This window comes from Carassius gibelio, chromosome A2, assembly GCF_023724105.1.
Source record: "Carassius gibelio isolate Cgi1373 ecotype wild population from Czech Republic chromosome A2, carGib1.2-hapl.c, whole genome shotgun sequence".
In the NCBI taxonomy this organism is placed as follows: Eukaryota; Metazoa; Chordata; class Actinopteri; order Cypriniformes; family Cyprinidae; genus Carassius; species Carassius gibelio.
In genome coordinates, this window is record NC_068372.1 from 16,116,694 (window position 1) to 16,133,963 (window position 17,270).

The window sequence follows — 17,270 nt, forward strand, 5'->3', positions numbered from 1 at the left end:
ATCTGTAATTCAGACGGTCAACTAAAAGTCACAATGCATGATTTAAATAAAAATGTCTTTTTAAGAAACCCTCCATGAATAATGTTTGTTCGCTGGGTTTTCTCTTTCATTATTATTTACATGAATAGTTCACCCAAAACTGAGAATTTTGCTATCATTTACTCACTCTCTTTTTGCTTTAAACCTGTTTGAATTTCTGTCTTCTTCTTCAAAAATATTTTGTTGAGCGTTTTTGCCAGTATAATGAAGCTGCAAAATAACATGGACTTTTATGAAAAGAATAAAAATAAATATGTTTTGCTCTATAGTAAACAGAGAAAGTCATACAGGTTTGAGACAACAGGGTGAGTAAATGATGCCAGAAATGTCATTGTTGAGTGAGCTATCCCTTAAGTTTCAGCTGGCTTTGTAGCTGATAGAACAGACAAAGTTAAACACTCTTATTTTCCCCTTATGCAACTGATAACACGCAAACTGTCAGGTGATTCTTTCAATTTGAAAGTAACCTTAGCATACTTAATCACTTATTGTGGTACATCCTATACTTCCCTCTATGATACCTTCGACCCTGGGCTTTTTGTACCTCCTCCCTGCACTGCACTGACTAAAGGGGTGCTTGTCTCCTCAGGTCTCTGCAGCCCAGGGCAAGACCGATGCTCTGCCAAAGACCAGCCAGGGCAAAGTGAGTCCCTCCCAATGACATCTCCCTGACTCACTGCCTCAGTATCACTCTGTCTCCTGCTCTTACTTTCACTGTCTTTCCAAAGATCATTTGATCCTGTAAAAACTTGTTTATGCAACCCACATTTTTACAAATGTACACATAATCATTAAACACTTAAAGAGAATTTGTGTACAAAAATTTGGTTAAAATGGTTTTGTGAATCATAAGGAAACATGGAGGCACGGTTGTTGTTGTAAATAAATATGTCCACATCTATCAGAGAATGTTATAAGAGCAATGCAGCCTGGTCTTTGAATGTCTTCTGTGGATTTAACACCACACAATTTTGTCTCTCAGTAGTTCACCCATGAACACTGTTCCACACGTTGAGGAATATTCGTTGAATCTGGTTTACCATTGTTACCAGATTATTTTCATCGTGTTTTTGTTCTTAAGCTCTGCACTAACCATATCCATCCAAAAATAGCATAACTGCATATTGACTCAGCACAGCAGTAGTATCAACATTCTGTATTGCAAATAATTTCTTACCTTACAATGGATTGTAATATTGCTTCTATTTTTTTTTTTATGCTTTTCCACTACGCATGTAATATGTGCTATATATATCACCTTTCTTGCAGCTTTCCACACAGGAGACTGTGGCTATTCTTGGGGAACTTAATATAGCATGAAATTAATAATCAAGCACATTTCTTTTCTGAAAATTCTTACACATAAAAAGACAAATGTCTCTAATTAACTATAATTATAGATATTATATTATTGACTTACTCAACATCTAGATTATTGGCAGATGTTTAAAAACTTTAAAATGACTGTGTTTTCAACCCCGAGATCGCCCACAGCCTCCTGTTGTTTCACAATGTCAGATGTGTGTTTTGAGAAATTGTTTATCTGCTACTCTATTATGTATGCAGTTCCATGGATATTGTTTAACCATGCTTTGCATGTTAATAACGAAGCAGACTTTATTGCTACTGGTGTTTCTTTGCTGCTCAACGAATCATCATGGTCATGTTATTGTTTTCAGGAAATTCGTCAGTTTTCAGGCACAGCCTTTGAGCTACGCAGTATTGCTGTTAACTCCAAATTACATTTGCTTTTTTCCTGGAGTGGTCTGTTATTGCAAGTCAAATAAAACAGAGTTAGGCTGTAGCACCCTCGAGTGTTTAGGCATTACCTGAGTTAAATGCAATAAAGCTAGCTTTAGGCTGTGAAAAACACACTATGAGTCAGACAGAGTGTTCCTGGCCTGCTGTTACTCTGTCTAAACAAATATATGATCACACAAACAAATCTTGCACCAAACTGCACACAAGACAAGGAACATTTTAATCTAATATGGCTGCCACAAAAATGGTTCAGGAATCAACTTCTTCATACACAAGAGTGGGAAAATAGCTGTTCCCTATCTGTCGGTCACTACGAGTTATGTCGACCGACAAATGGGGTCTCACTTGGGAGGCCAATCATCTCTGATTTTAAGAGAAAACGCCAATGAAATTGGCAAGTGGATTAACACACCTGAGCCACTCCCCGTGCCAGCGGGTATAAATAGGGCGACAGGTGCATCCACTCATTAGATTTTTGCTTCGGAGCCGAGTAGTCGATGAAGAAGATCACTACAAAGCCATTCATCTTTGTTTTTGGTAGAGCTGTTCCTGGTCGGTGTGACGGCGCGTTACAGTGGTGTCCCTGCGAGCGGCGATTCCCCTGGGCGCTTCGGCTAAAAGAGACAGTTCTCTAAAAGAGCAAATCACGGACGATTCGCGTCTTTTTCAAGATGCCGTTTCGTCCGTGTCCTTCTGGATGCGGTCGTTTCCTGTCTTCGGTTGACGGTCACGAGCGTTGTCTGCAGTGTCTGGGCGTCCAACACGCTGAGGCTGCGCTCGTGGATGATTCATGCGTCTACTGTGGGCGTATGAACATGGCAGCGCTGCGATCGCGTCTCTCACTCCTCAAGGGGAGTGCAGCAGACCCCTCTGTCGCCACCCGTCCCGGTCTCTCTGGCTCGAGCAGAGGGCCGCCGGCTGGCGCTCTGGGAGATCTGAGGATCACAGTGAGAGCTTCTCCGCCGGGCCACGCCCCACGGACCTCTCACTCCTCACGCAGCGACTGTCCCGTGCAGCTGCCGATTGATTCTGCTGGGCCGTCTCACAGCGGTCCCAGCGTGTCTTTCGGTGCGCCGCCCGAGGACCAGATGTCGATTGCTGCATCGGGGGATGGGTTATCGACCTCTGAGGATGAAGGTTCGGCGGGGCTGCCCCCCTCGGGTGTTGTCGCTACTGCCGAATCGGACTTGGAGTTGTCGGCCATGCTTGCCCGGGCAGCCGTGAGTATCGGACTGGAGGTGACTACACCGCCCAGTCCCGAGCCCTCACGGCTGGATGATTGGTTTCTCGGCGCGGGACGCGGCTCACAACCTCGTTCTGCTCCGGTGCCTTTCTTCCCGGAGGTGCATGAAGAGGTGACGAAGTCGTGGACGGCCCCTTTCACGGCCAGAAGCCGCTCTTCTCCCTCTTCCATCCTCACCACCCTCGATGGCGGGGCAGCCAGGGGGTACGTAGAGGTTCCCCAGGTGGAGAGGGCGGTTGCGGTGCACTTGTGCCCACAAAACGCCGCCACTTGGAGGAATCGTCCGCGCCTCCCGTCCAAGGCCTGTAAGCTGACGGCCGCACTCGCTGCCAAGGCTTACAGTGCTGCGGGCCAAGCTGCCTCTGCCCTGCATGCCATGGCTATCCTGCAGGTACACCAAGCCAAGGCACTCAAAACCATGCACGAGGGTGGTACCGACCCGGGGTTGATGCAGGAGCTGCGCACGGCGACCGACTTCGCCTTACGGGCAACGAAGGTCACGGCGCGGTCCCTCGGGAAGGCGATGTCCACGCTGGTGGTCCAGGAGCGGCATCTCTGGCTGAACCTGGCTGAGATGAGGGACCTGGACAAAGCGCGCTTTCTCGACGCCCCCATCTCCCAGGCAGGCCTGTTCGGCGACACTGTCGAGGACTTTGCCCAGCAGTTCTCGGCGGTACAGAAGCAGACTGAGGCCATCCAGCACATCCTGCCCCGACGTGTCTCTCCGGCTGCCACCGTTCCGTCGCGGGTAGCGCCTCAGCCTGCTCGTCGCCGTGGGCGCCCCCCTGCGTCCTCTACGCCAGCTCCGCCCCGTGCTGAGAGTTCTTCGAGGCCGGCGCGTCGAGCCCCGCGCAGGAGAGCGGCGCCCCCCGTGTCACTCCCGGCTGCGAAGTCCTCCAGGAAGTCGACCAAGCGGCCCTGACACGGGCAACTCGGAGATGCGGAGAACTGCTCTTCAGGAGATGGCGAAGACAGCGCCACTCCTTCCCCCGGAGGAGGGCCGGGCGGAGAATCTTCAGTTTCTGTTTTGTTCTGTTCCGCCAAGGCTCGTGGCTTGACAATGAGCGACGCACAGCTTCCTCACTCTCACCCACGACGCCCCCTTTCGCCAGCGGCCAAGAGGTCGCGGTTCGGAGACGCAACGCCTCTCCACGCGTCTCTGGCCAGTTCCTCCGGGAACACGAGGAGTGTGGTTGCGATGACCCAGGACGCTGTGCCTTCTGGGCCTTGCGGCACGACTCCCCATCGCTGCACCACTGCGGGTATGTCGACTGTCCCTTTGGTGCCACTTGTACGGTATCTGGGAGCGTGGCTTGCGCTGCCCAACCCGTCACGCTGGCTCATCCGGACGGTTCGACTCGGCTATGCGATTCAATTCGCCCGGCGACCCCCCAAGTTCAATGGCGTGCTCGAGACTTCGGTGGCAGTCCAGGACGCCCCTGTCTTGCGCGAGGAGATTGCTGTCCTCCTGGCGAAGGATGCAATCGAGCCGGTCCCTCCAGCCGAGATGAGGACGGGGTTTTACAGCCCTTACTTCATCGTGCCCAAGAAGAGCGGTGGCCTTCGACCTATCCTGGATCTGCGAGTCTTGAATCGGGCCCTACACAAGCTCCCGTTCAGGATGTTGACGCAGAAACGCATTATCAAATGCGTCCAGCCCCAGGACTGGTTTGCAGCGATCGACCTGAAAGACGCGTACTTTCATGTCTCTATCCTCCCTCGTCACAGACCGTTCCTGCGCTTTGCTTTCGAGGGTCAGGCATGGCAGTACAAGGTCCTCCCCTTCGGGCTCTCCCTGTCCCCCCGTGTCTTCACGAAGGTCGCGGAGGGCGCCCTTGCCCCACTTTGGGAAGTGGGCATCAGGATCCTCAACTATCTCGACGACTGGCTCATTATGGCCCGGTCCCGAGAAGAGTTGTGCGATCACAGGGACTTCGTGCTTCGGCACCTCAGTCAGTTGGGGCTTCAGGTCAACCGAGAGAAGAGCAAGCTCTCCCCTGTGCAGAGAATCTCTTATCTCGGTATGGAGTTAGACTCGGTGAGTATGACGGCACGTCTCACCAGCGAACGTGCCCACTCAGTGCTGAACTGCCTGAGTTCCTTCAGAGGCAGGACAGTGGTACCACTGAAACACTTTCAGAGGCTCCTGGGGCATATGGCATCCGCAGCCGCAGTCACGCCGCTCGGATTGCTTCATATGAGACCACTTCAGCACTGGTTACACTCCCGAGTCCCGAGATGGGCATGGCGCCGCGGTACACATCGTGTCACCATCACACTGATGTGTCGCCGCCTATTCAGTCCTTGGTCGGACCTTGCCTTTCTACGGGCCGGTGTGCCCTTGGAACAAGTGTCCCGGCACGTTGTTGTCACAACAGATGCCTCCAACTCAGGCTGGGGCGCGACATGCAACGGGCAGGCAGCCTCAGGGTCCTGGACAGGACCTCGACTGCTTTGGCACATCAACTGCCTGGAGTTGCTGGCAGTGCATCTAGCTTTGCGACGGTTTCGTCCGCTAGTGCTGGACAAGCACGTGTTGGTCCGCACGGACAACACTGCGGCTGTTTCGTACATCAACCGACAAGGCGGGTTACGATCACGCCGCATGTCTCAACTCGCCCGTCATCTCCTCCTCTGGAGTCAGACGTGGCTCAAGTCGCTGCGCGCTGTCCACATCCCGGGGGAGCTCAATCGTGCAGCCGACGCGCTCTCACGACAGCTCACTTTCCCCGGGGAATGGCGACTCCATCCCCAGACGGTCCAGCTGATTTGGAGTCGATTCGGGGAAGCCCAGGTAGACCTGTTTGCTTCCCACGAGTCCTCCCACTGCCAGCTGTACTATTCCCTGTCCCAGGCCCCCCTGGGCACAGATGCACTGGCACACAGCTGGCCTCGGGCTTTACGCAAGTATGCGTTTCCCCCAGTGAGCCTGCTCGCACAGACACTGTGCAAGGTCAGGGAGGACGAGGAACAGGTCCTGTTGGTTGCGCCTTACTGGCCCACCCGGACCTGGTTTTCGGAACTCATGCTCCTCGTGACAGCCCCTCCCTGGCGCATCCCCCTGAGGAGAGACCTTCTCTCTCAGGGGCTTGGCACCATTTGGCACCCGCGTCCAGATCTCTGGAACCTCCACGTGTGGCTTCTAGACGGGACGCGGCAGACCTAAGTGATCTGCCCCCAGCAGTGGTAGACACTATCACTCAGGCTAGAGCCCCTTCTACGAGGCAGGCCTATGCTCTGAAGTGGAGTCTGTTCACGAATTGGTGTTCTTCTCACCGAGAAGACCCCCGGAGATGCCCGGTCAGAGTCGTGCTTTCTTTCCTGCAAGGTAGGCTGGAGCGTGGGCTGTCACCCTCCACCCTGAAGGTGTATGTGGCTGCCATTGCAGCACATCACGATGCAGTGGACGGCCGGTCCCTGGGGAGGCATGACCTGATCGTTAGGTTCCTGAGGGGTGCCAGAAGGTTACATCCTCCTAGGACACCCCTGATTCCCTCCTGGGACCTCTCTATTGTCCTGGCGGGACTTCAGAGGGGTCCCTTTGAGCCGCTGGATTCGGTTGAGCTGAAGTTCCTGTCTCTCAAGACAGCGCTCCTGATCGCGCTCACTTCCATCAAGAGGGTCGGGGACCTCCAAGCATTTTCGGTAAGTGAAGAGTGCCTTGTGTTCGGGCCGGCCTACTCTCACGTTGTCCTGAGACCCCGGCCTGGATACGTGCCCAAGGTTCCCACCACTCCCTTCCGAGACCAGGTGGTGAACCTGCAAGCGCTGCCCCTGGAGGAGGCAGATCCAGCCTTGTCGTTGCTGTGTCCCGTAAGAGCGCTCCGCATATACGTGGACCGCACCCAGAGCTTCAGAAGCTCTGAGCAGCTCCTGGTCTGCTTTGGAGGTCAGCAGAAGGGGAAGGCTGTCTCTAAGCAGAGGTTGGCCCACTGGATAGTGGACGCCATCGCCTTGGCTTACCATTCCCAAGGCGAGCCGTGCCCCCTGGGGGTGAGGGCCCACTCCACACGGAGTGTGGCCTCCTCCTATGCGTTGGCGCACGGCGCCTCTCTGGCAGACGTTTGTCGAGCTGCGGGCTGGGCGACACCTAACACCTTTGCGAGGTTTTACAACCTCCGTGTAGAGCCAGTTTCCTCCCGTGTGTTGGGTAACAGGTAATTGGCGGGAAGGGCTGGCTGGGTGTCTCGCTTGCTGCGCCATTCCCCCTAACACGGGGATGTGAGCGCCTTCTTCTCCCAGTAGAGTTCCCCGGTTGGCGTACCCTGGTCGAGCATCCTCCAGCACCCTCGGCGTCAGACTTGGCGGAGCAGTCTGTCGCCAGGCCCAGTACTGGCGTTAGCATGCCCGGAGCCGGTCAGCCCCCGTACTGGGCTAGGTGTCCATATGGCTGGGTTCCCTGCGGGTAATCCCATATGTGTATTTTTCCACGGTAAGGTTTCCCTCTTGGCAAACCCGTGTCTTCCCTTGACAGATCGCTCTGTCGGTCTCTTCTGGCAGCCGTCCCATCCCTACTCCAAGGTAGGACCTGCCTCAGAGACCCCTTCCATATGTAGTACTGCCCCCTGGGTCAGTCCATATCAGTATATCCACATGTCACCTCCCTACGGGTAGGATGTGGTCTCCGTAGCGACCCTTCCTAAAGGCTCGCTTCCCCATTGTCTTGCCAGCTGAAAGAACAAATAGGGAAGATTTGAAGCAATCTTTCACTGAAGGTTGAAATCCCTTCCATTTACTTTATGTGGGCGGAACAGCAGCATGGCCTTCTCCAGCAGCGATGTACTCACCCTTTGGCCCCTTCGGTACCAAGGTCAGTGAATTTGCGCTGGGGCTTTGGGAAGGTTACGACCTTAAGCGTAGCTTTTGTGGCACGCCAAGGCTTGTCAACAATTGCAGCGCCTCAGGGTTGTGACAAGGTTCAGGTTATGGCGTTTTCCATAGGACCCCATTTGTCGGTCGACATAACTCGTAGTGACCGACAGATAGGGAACGTCTCGGTTACGTACGTAACCCTCGTTCCCTGATGGAGGGAACGGAGACGTTATGTCCCCATGCCACAACCTTGAACCATTCGCTGTTGCCGGGACACGTTCTCGGCTCCTCAGCGTAAAACCTAATGAGTGGATGCACCTGTCGCCCTATTTATACCCGCTGGCACGGGGAGTGGCTCAGGTGTGTTAATCCACTTGCCAATTTCATTGGCGTTTTCTCTTAAAATCAGAGATGATTGGCCTCCCAAGTGAGACCCCATTTGTCGGTCGACATAACGTCTCCGTTCCCTCCATCAGGGAACGAGGGTTACGTACGTAACCGAGACGTTTCCTGCAAATACATAAATAGCGTGATCATTCGACACTGCTTGACATGAGCATGATGATTTTGTATTTTCAGTGGCATCGTGCTACTCTTTACTTTTACAACAGTACAGCATTGTTTAACCCACTCATAGCCTTCTTAGCTTTTGTGTCAGTCTGTTTTGCACATATAACTGTAGAATATCCCATGACCATGTGTCCTCTGTGTTGTTGTGCTGTGTTTAGGTTCAGATAGTCCACAAAAAGCTGGACTTCAGCCATGTTACCTCCCGATGTGGCTCCAAGGACAATATCAAGCATGTTCCTGGTGGAGGAAATGTAAGTGTACAGTTTGATATTGGCTTAACGACTCTCTTATATAAAAATGTTAACTCATTTCATTATATGACGCTTATATATAACAGCAATGAGCCACCTATACATTATGTGACTCAAATGAACTTTTTCCTTTAGACATCCATTATCAGAAACAAAAGACACTTTAGTCTAACAAGAGTCTTTACGCTTGGTCTCCAGGTTCAGATTTTAAATAAAAAGGTTGACTTGAGAAGAGTTACCTCTAAATGTGGATCCAAGGACAACTTAAAGCACAAGCCAGGTAGGGGATGGATACATTTTTTTATATATTGCCTATTACTATAGATGCAATCTCATTGTAAGTGCGTGCAATAAATATCCAAGTGAATCATGATTGATCTCTCTCAGGTGGTGGTGATGTGAAGATTGAATCCAATAAAATAAACGTCAAGGCCAAGTCCAAAGTGGGATCCATGGACAATGTAGGCCATGAACCAGGTGGTGGCGATGTCAAGGTAGTAAAAAGCTTTGGAGGATATTGCATATTAGGAATGTGCCCCAATTACTCATTACATTTTCCTGAAGCTCTTTCAGAAGCAAACACATTTTGCAACACCTCCCTTCATTTAATAATTAGTAATACCAGAGAATTTAAGGTGAAAATGTGCTTAGGTATCTCACAGTGCTGAGCACCAGTTTGTCTGAACCTGTTTGTTTGTTAAATATGAATGTATGTATTTCTTAGTGGAGTGTTTTGTGAGAACACTACCTCAACCTGAACAGCTGAGATAAATGCACAAATGCATGCAAATTTAAACTTTAAAAAGCATTCGTTTCTGTAGTATTATTTAAGAAGAAACTTTTCATTCATTTTAATAGGATACATTTGAGAAGTTCTAGTTTTGATATAGATTGTATAGATCAAGACATATTCTTTACAATTTTTATTTTAATACAGATTTAGCATTTATAAGGCACTATTCCAGACTAAAATGCATGTGTAGGCTGTTTTACCTGAAAGAAACTTGCACTGATATAGCTTAAAATATTTGTCTCAAGATGCACGCGAATAATGTTATTTTATAAGGCACATTTATAAAAGATATTTTAATGTCCTTATTAAACTATGGCCTAATCTTGGTTTAACCTAAGCCCTGTCTGTGAAACCAGGCCAATATATGCACAATAAATACATTACTGCTCAAAAGCTTGGGGTCAGTAAGATTTTCTTAAATAAATGAATACTTTTATTCAGTAAAAGGGTTAGTTCACCTAAAAAATGAAAATAAACCCATAAATTACTCAACCTCAAGTCATCCTAGATTTAATTGACTTTCTTCTTTCAGACAAATCCAGTCGGAGTTATATTAAAAATAGTTTTTGATCTTTCATGCTGTTTAATGGCACTCAGCTGGTGTTGCAGTGCATCAGTCCAAAAAAATTACCCATCCATAAAAAAAATATACAAAAGTGCCTCACATGGCTTCGGGGGTGAACAAAGGCCTTATGTAGTGAATCAGTGTGTTTTTGTATGAAAAATATTCAAATATTCAAAACATAATAATCACTTTAATGTAGCTTGCGCTCACTGTGGTACACAGAAGCAGTTCCAGGTTGATGATGTATCAGAAGTGAAGCACGCAGAAGTACAGGGGAGAGATTAAAACAACTGTCACTAATTAGAAGTACAAAACATAAATATTTGTAACAAAGAATGTCGGAGGATTTCAATATAAGCCTAGAGGAGACTGGTTTTCCTTTGCTAAAGGAACAAAACTTTGCTTCCTTTGCTCCTGTTAAAAAACGTTGGTTTTTACAAGACCCACCAGCGCATGAGTAACGCTGACCTCATACGTCATCTGGCCGAAACTGCTTCGGTTTACAACTGTTGGCACAACCTAGATTAAAGTGCTTATTACGTTTTGAATATAGATATTTTTCTTACAAAACACATCTGTTCACTACAGGATGACTTTGTTCAACTCCCTTGTTTTACTGTATTATTTACTGTATTTTTGAACAGATAAATACAACCTTGGTGAGAATAAGAGACTTTTTCAAAAAATATTTAAAAAATATACAATCCCTAACATTTAAACATGTGTCTTGTGTACTCGTGTAATACAAAAAGTATGGAAAGTATTCATGTCAATTTAGTTAACTCGTAACACAACTTTTTAGGATGAGAACAATAGTTTCATATACTTCCCTCACACAAACACACACACACACACTTTGTCTCCGGCAACCATATTCTTTGACTCATTGTTTTGCTATGTGTTTCCAGGCTGAGGGGCTTCAGCAGAAATCTGAGGGAAGCCCATCTCCCCCCATGCAGGCAGGTAATGGGGCAAAAGAGAATGGGCTGAAAGAGAATTCTCATGCTCCCATATCTTCTTTGGGAGAGGGACCCCGGGACTCCCAGGGTTTGGACAAGCGTATCACTGGGACAAGTAAGTGCAAACTAGGGGAATTCAACCATTATTTATGACACCTTGGGCCAGATTTACTAAAGAGAGCAAATTAGTGTGAGAGTGCAATCCCATAAAGCAGCTGATGGGGGTGGAAATTTCTGCAGGTGACTTACAGACAATGCACAAAATAACGAACACAGACACAGTCAGCGCATTTCCAGAAAGACCATCACAATTCACCAAGAGCAGCATAAACAAGCCGATGATAATTAGGTGCATGTAATCTACAAACAACACAGGCAGAGAATGGGTTAAGACGTGCTTTATTGGGTGTTAAATAATGGCACAAATACCAGTAAGTTGACTATGCAAACCTTAACAAATCATGTCGAGTGATTTATGTAAATACTCTCCTCTCATAAATGTTGTGTCTGAAAGGGAAACTCCTACAAATCCATATGCAATAAGGTCAGCCTCAAAAATGACTTTGTCCATGCTTTTTCATCGTTTATTTGTCACTGCACGTCTTTACTAAATCCAAAGGGTTTGCACTGGGGAAAGCTGTTATTAAATCTGGTCCATGATATCAAGAAACCTGAAGAGATATATTATTTTGTGTAAATCAGCATTCAAGAACTTAAGTTGGATCTCAAATTGAATAGGCCACAGCCCACAGGAAGCTGAACTGCAATTTGACTTGGAATGGCTAGATGAATTACAATTACAGAATTACAATTCAAAGGATTTTACTGGTTAATGCAAATGAAATGAAGACTTCTTAAGCCCTTGTGCACAAAGGTTCATTTACTAAATAGTATACAATAACTAAATAAACTAAATTCAAATTTCAAACATATATATTTACTATTCTGTCATTCTCTCTGACTTACATGGCTATAAATTCAAATTTATTTTTCATAACTCTCAAACAAGGCTTTAAGTTCTACAATCCTGTTTGCTAATCCAGTTCAAATGCAATTTACAAAGTTGTGCCCAGCTGTTTATGTTGTTTCCTAATAGCTTTTCCATTTTTTTTCCCACTAGATTGAGTCCTACAAGTTGAACTTCTGCGAGAATGCACGAGCTCGCATGGACCACGGCGCTAAAATCATCTCCTGGTCCCCCCCTGAGTGGCAGCCACCCCCACCCACATCGCAGCACCTCTCTCAGTGTGTCTCTGGGGTCCGCCATGTCCTCACACCCAACCCAGCTTGTCCCATTCACTCAGCTATGAGATGGGTGCAAACCAGTACACTAGCAGGAGAAGGGGTCTGATTTGTAACACAGCCTGTCCCTTTAAAACCTAGCTTATTGTATCATTTAAAGTTTTCATAGCTTTTCTTTGCTGGGAGAACACCCATGAGATCATGTTTAGGGAAAGACCCAGACTCTGGCTTAATTTACAGCACTTCTTTTCGAATGCAGGGTTTGGTTTGAGGCTAGGTTTGAGAAGTTTTCAGGGGCTTGTTACATAAAAGGGTTTAGATTAGTCTTACAAGTTATTCATCCAAATTATTTCCTTTAAGACTGACCTTTTTTTTTTATTACAATTTGTTTTTTCTTTTAAGTTAATAGTAAATCATAGATTAGTCTTAGTTGAATCCAAAAATAAGATTGATTCCCCCGTTCCCAACTGCTAGTTGGTCAAACTCGTACTTAAGACATGTTCTTAACATAGAGGCTGAGTTTATGCAATTGGCCCCAGATAGTTGGAGATGCAGTAATAGATTCTCCAGCCACGTAGCTCTTATTGTCATCTTTGTTAACACAGCATTTTGTACATCAGCACCAGAATTTCCTTCTAGACTTCATATGAGCAAGCTATCCCTTAAACAGACCAAAATTTAAGACAGCACCCTCTTTTCTGTCTGTATCTATTTGGCAGTAGATGTTCTCCAATGGGAACCCCAGAACTCACTTGAGATGTAGCTTATTACATCATATTATGGCAGTTAAGCTCCCTGTATTGTCAGTATGTCTTAAATCCCAGTCAAAAGGGATGAATCAGCCGCCATCCATCCATCCATCTGCTTCCTTTTCTCCACTGACCCTGTCCACCTCACATGAATTATATCCCCCGCTCTCCCTCAGTATTTAAATGAGCACTTAATCATTTGAAACGTATAGGTTGTTCAAACAATAGCATATTTATAACTTCAGTGAGTTTTCTGTATCGTGCTTGCGTAAATTCCTGTAACGATGAGCTGTATCATAATAATGTCTAACCATCTGATTACATAATCCACTTCCCATTTCTTTCAAAGCATCCTGTGAACTAATAAGACACAAAAACACATGACACACATAAACTACAGCATGATACAGGAAGAGAAAAAGAAAGTGGAACGCAAACTAAACAGACAGAATGGAAAGGAATATAGATGGATAAAGAAAGAAGTCAGAATGTTCAAATGGAAATGCACTTACACTCCGTATTAAAGGTCATGGTTATTTGCACAAAGGTCCAAATCATCTACACTTTGAATTAAATATTGTACCTCCAAATCCCAAAAGTAAACAACTGAACATATGAACAGTCATGTGCGAGGGCCCATTACATTAACAGTAAGTATAGCCGGAATATTTATTCAGTGGCAATTGATAAATTGTTGTCTATAAATTACTATTTAATCAAACCTAGTAGTAAATGCTATTTGGTTTTCTTAAGTGACGTATTACAAGTAGTTGAATATCATAGTTTTAAAATCTCCAAACCTGGGCTGCTTTTTTGAAACTCTTCACTAGTGACACTGTTTAACAGTGAATTTGTGGGCACTTTATTGGTAGTGATATTACTGTAATTTAGCTGCACAATGCCTTTTTGCTGTTGTTGGTTAAAAGGTGATGTTTGTATGAAGGGTTTGTTTCACTACATGTTGTGAAATATATAAAATTCCTGGTATTTTACTGTGACGTCATGGTAGATCTTTGATGGTGGTGATGTTGTAACATCAAAGAAAATCCCACATAAAACGGAACAACAGAGACTAGGAAGTAAAAAATTATGCAAATATCCTATGAAATAATTAGCTGATGAGCATTTGAAATGCACTTTATGGTGGATGTTTTATACTAGAAAGAGAACGGTAAGATTGAGCAGATTTTCCTAAATTTTATCCCCTTAAGAAGAGTCCCAGTTCTTCAAAAATCGAAAACGTACCTGTATCTTACAGAGCAGTCTATAAATACAGTTTGTGTAAGTGTGAGCAAGTGTGTTTAGTGTAGAACAGTTGCGCTTGGCCAAGCTGTCATGTCTGTAGTTCCTTTTGTGATTATTGTGTCAGGGGCTGTGCCAGTAAACTTCAGTGTTGTACTCTTAACACGGTGATCATAACTTGTCATGCCTTTAGACAGCTCTATTTTGTCATTATAATGAATGAACACTCTCACAGTAAGTACACTTCTCACGTCCCCCGCACCAGTCCGCTCAATGCAGTTTTGTAAATACACGTGTCACACTTTATACCCCACAGGAGGACAACGCTTGATTGGGTTGTATAGAGAAGCAAAGTGAATATTTTGCAATATTTCTCCAGACAGTATTTTATTCTTTTAAGTGAGTCTGCCTTTTTTTTCTTTGAAAAAAAAAGGGCTGGCAAACAAGAATGTTTTTCAAATGTATTGTATTCAGAAAGCAAAGAATATATATAATGTGTGTAACTTTTTCTCTGTCATCACAGGTCACATACTAAAAAAATGTAATCAATAGTAGGAGTGTGATTTGATTTGGCCTATGGATGGAAAAACTCAAAGGACTCTGAGGATGTCCTTCTGTATAAAAAATGTGCAGCATTCTGGTAATGACTTGAGTAGCATCTGTCAGAATGCAGAAAGTGGGTCGAAAGGTTAGAGGTAATAAGTAACCACAGGAACAATGATTCTGCCCACAAACTTTTCCTGACACAAAGACTTGTTTGGATGTCCATGCAACACATTTGTATGATACTGTAACTGGTATACTAATCGGCATGTCTAAAAGCAAAAAGAGCACTCAAATTAGGCAGCAAAAGTGTGCCCCTATTGTGTTTGTTAGGACTCAGTGGGTGTACTTCCCATAAAACACATCGAAAGAGCATGCTGACAACAATGGACTACAGACATAAGTCCTAAATTGGATTTAATCCTTCCCCCTGATTTAAGAAGTTTTTGTTAGGTTTGTTTTTTTTTATGAAAAGAGGTCATTGTGATTAATTGTTATCTATTGATGTGGATATTTATTCAAATAAAGAAACAAGCAAAACCGATGTGCATTTTTTTACAGCATTGCATATCATCTGCAATGAGGCATTCAGTATTCATTGTGTTGCTGAACAAAATCCTCCTGTAGCGAATCAATGTATTTTTGTAAGAAAAGTAACCATATTTAAAACCTAATAATCAATTTAATCTAGCTTGCTCTCACTGTTGTACACAGAAGCAGTTCCGGGCGGATGGCACATGGAGGTTGGATTTGCGCATGCGCCGCTCAGAAGTAAACAACGCGGAAGTGCAAGTGAGAGATCAAAACAAAACAACGGTCGATAATTAGAGGTAAAAATCAAGGATTTGATAAAGAAGAATGTCAGAGGATTTTGATATAAGCCTAGAGGAGACTGGTTTTCCTTTGCTAAAGTAACAAAACTCTGCTTCCTTTGCTCCAGTTAACAAACGCTGGTTTTCACAAGACTCACCAGCGCATGTGCAATGCTGACCTCATATGTCATGCTCCTGGAACTGCTTCTGTGTACAACTGTTGGCATAAACTAAATTAATGTGATTATTACATTTTGAATATGGATATTTTCCTTACAAAAATGCATCGATTCGCTACAGAAGGTATTTGTTCACCCCCGGAGCCATGTGAGTCACTACTTTTTATGAATGGGCGCTTTTTATTTAACTTCTTTTAGACTGATGAACTGCAACACCCGCTGAGAGGCATTAAACAGCTTGAAAGATCAAAGAATTTTTTTAAATAACTTAATTAGTTTAGCCTGTTAGAAGAAAGTCATAACTGTACACCTAGAATGACTTGAGGGTGAGGAATTTATGTACTAATTTTATTTTTCTTGGTGAACTAACCATTGAAGGAGAATGATGATTTACTGCACAATAAAAAAAAAAATGGAAAAAGTTGTAGCAGTACTGTATAACTAGTCTCTTCAATTTTGTGTAAAATTGACACTGTGTGACTGGAGTTCAGTGTGTTTTGGTGCACCTTAGTACATTTTAAAATCTCCACAGCTCAGTGTTTATTTAAGCAGAAAATTATGCACACTCACAATTTAAAAATGAATGGTTGATATCAGACTGATGATACTAATGCCACCTTCATGTGCTTTCGGAATTATAGTAAATATGAGTTTCCTAGTTGGAAACGAGCGACAACCTCCCGCTCTCTCTCGTGAAGCCAACAAGGAAGTGACTAAAACTGTAATTCATTGATTGGCCGCTTGAGTCTGGCTGCAAAAGGGAGTCAGTCCCATATGCTGAACTTTACAGCAGAAAAAAAAAAAAACATGTTTATAGCCTGGTGCAAAAAAATGAGTTTGGTCTATATACATAATTTTGCCTTTCATGACAACTGTGAGGGGGGTAATTTTTTTTTATAACTCATCCATTTAAATTATATTAAGCCTTAAAGTTCTGCATTATTAAGGGCGTGGTCATTTGAGTGACAGGTGGATTGCCGCTGCTGTCACCGCTGTTAAGATAGGTGGGCGTGGCTTCTGCAACCAGCTCCCGCCTTTTTGCCCATTTTCGATTGTCCGCCAAGATGCTGCCAAGATGGCGACGGTCCGCTCTGCACACTTTGAGCTTCAAAGACACTCTTCAGGAGTCTACGGGTGACATCACTGACACTATGTCCATATTTTTATACAGTCTTTGGTTGGAAACTAAATATGAAAGGCCTCTGTACAACTGGGAAACTCAGAGGGTGCATCTTGATCAGATTTCTAGTTTAATAGAGCATTTATCAAGGATTCTGCCATTTTAAGGGTTGTCTCAATCACAAAATCCTTCGAGTGCACTGGAACGTTTGCTCCATGAAAAATGCCACAATGCAACACAAAAACTAGTAGGCATCGAAGCTCACTGTGCTCCCTTACTGGAAATTACGTCACGTTCCTGAAGGACTAAACTTAAGGTGCATTCACGCCATATTGTAATTACCATGGTTACGAGATTCAAACTTGTAAAAAGCATTCACACCGAACTTGT

General features: G+C 45.2%; 1 protein-coding gene across 3 annotated transcripts in view; it reads left to right on the plus strand.

The window, feature by feature from the left end:
* The window catches only part of LOC128028462 (microtubule-associated protein 4-like), a 45,813-nt gene extending 30,504 nt beyond the window's left edge, over positions 1-15,309 (plus strand). For all 3 annotated transcript variants that reach the window (XM_052615767.1, XM_052615768.1, XM_052615766.1), the window contains 6 exons: positions 629-682; positions 8,584-8,676; positions 8,875-8,956; positions 9,064-9,170; positions 10,943-11,108; positions 12,114-15,309. In XM_052615767.1, coding sequence (XP_052471727.1) covers positions 629-682; positions 8,584-8,676; positions 8,875-8,956; positions 9,064-9,170; positions 10,943-11,108; positions 12,114-12,118 — 507 coding nt within the window. In that variant the 3' untranslated portion in view covers positions 12,119-15,309. The remainder of the gene's footprint in view (positions 1-628; positions 683-8,583; positions 8,677-8,874; positions 8,957-9,063; positions 9,171-10,942; positions 11,109-12,113) is intronic.
* Positions 15,310-17,270: the final 1,961 nt, after the last annotated feature.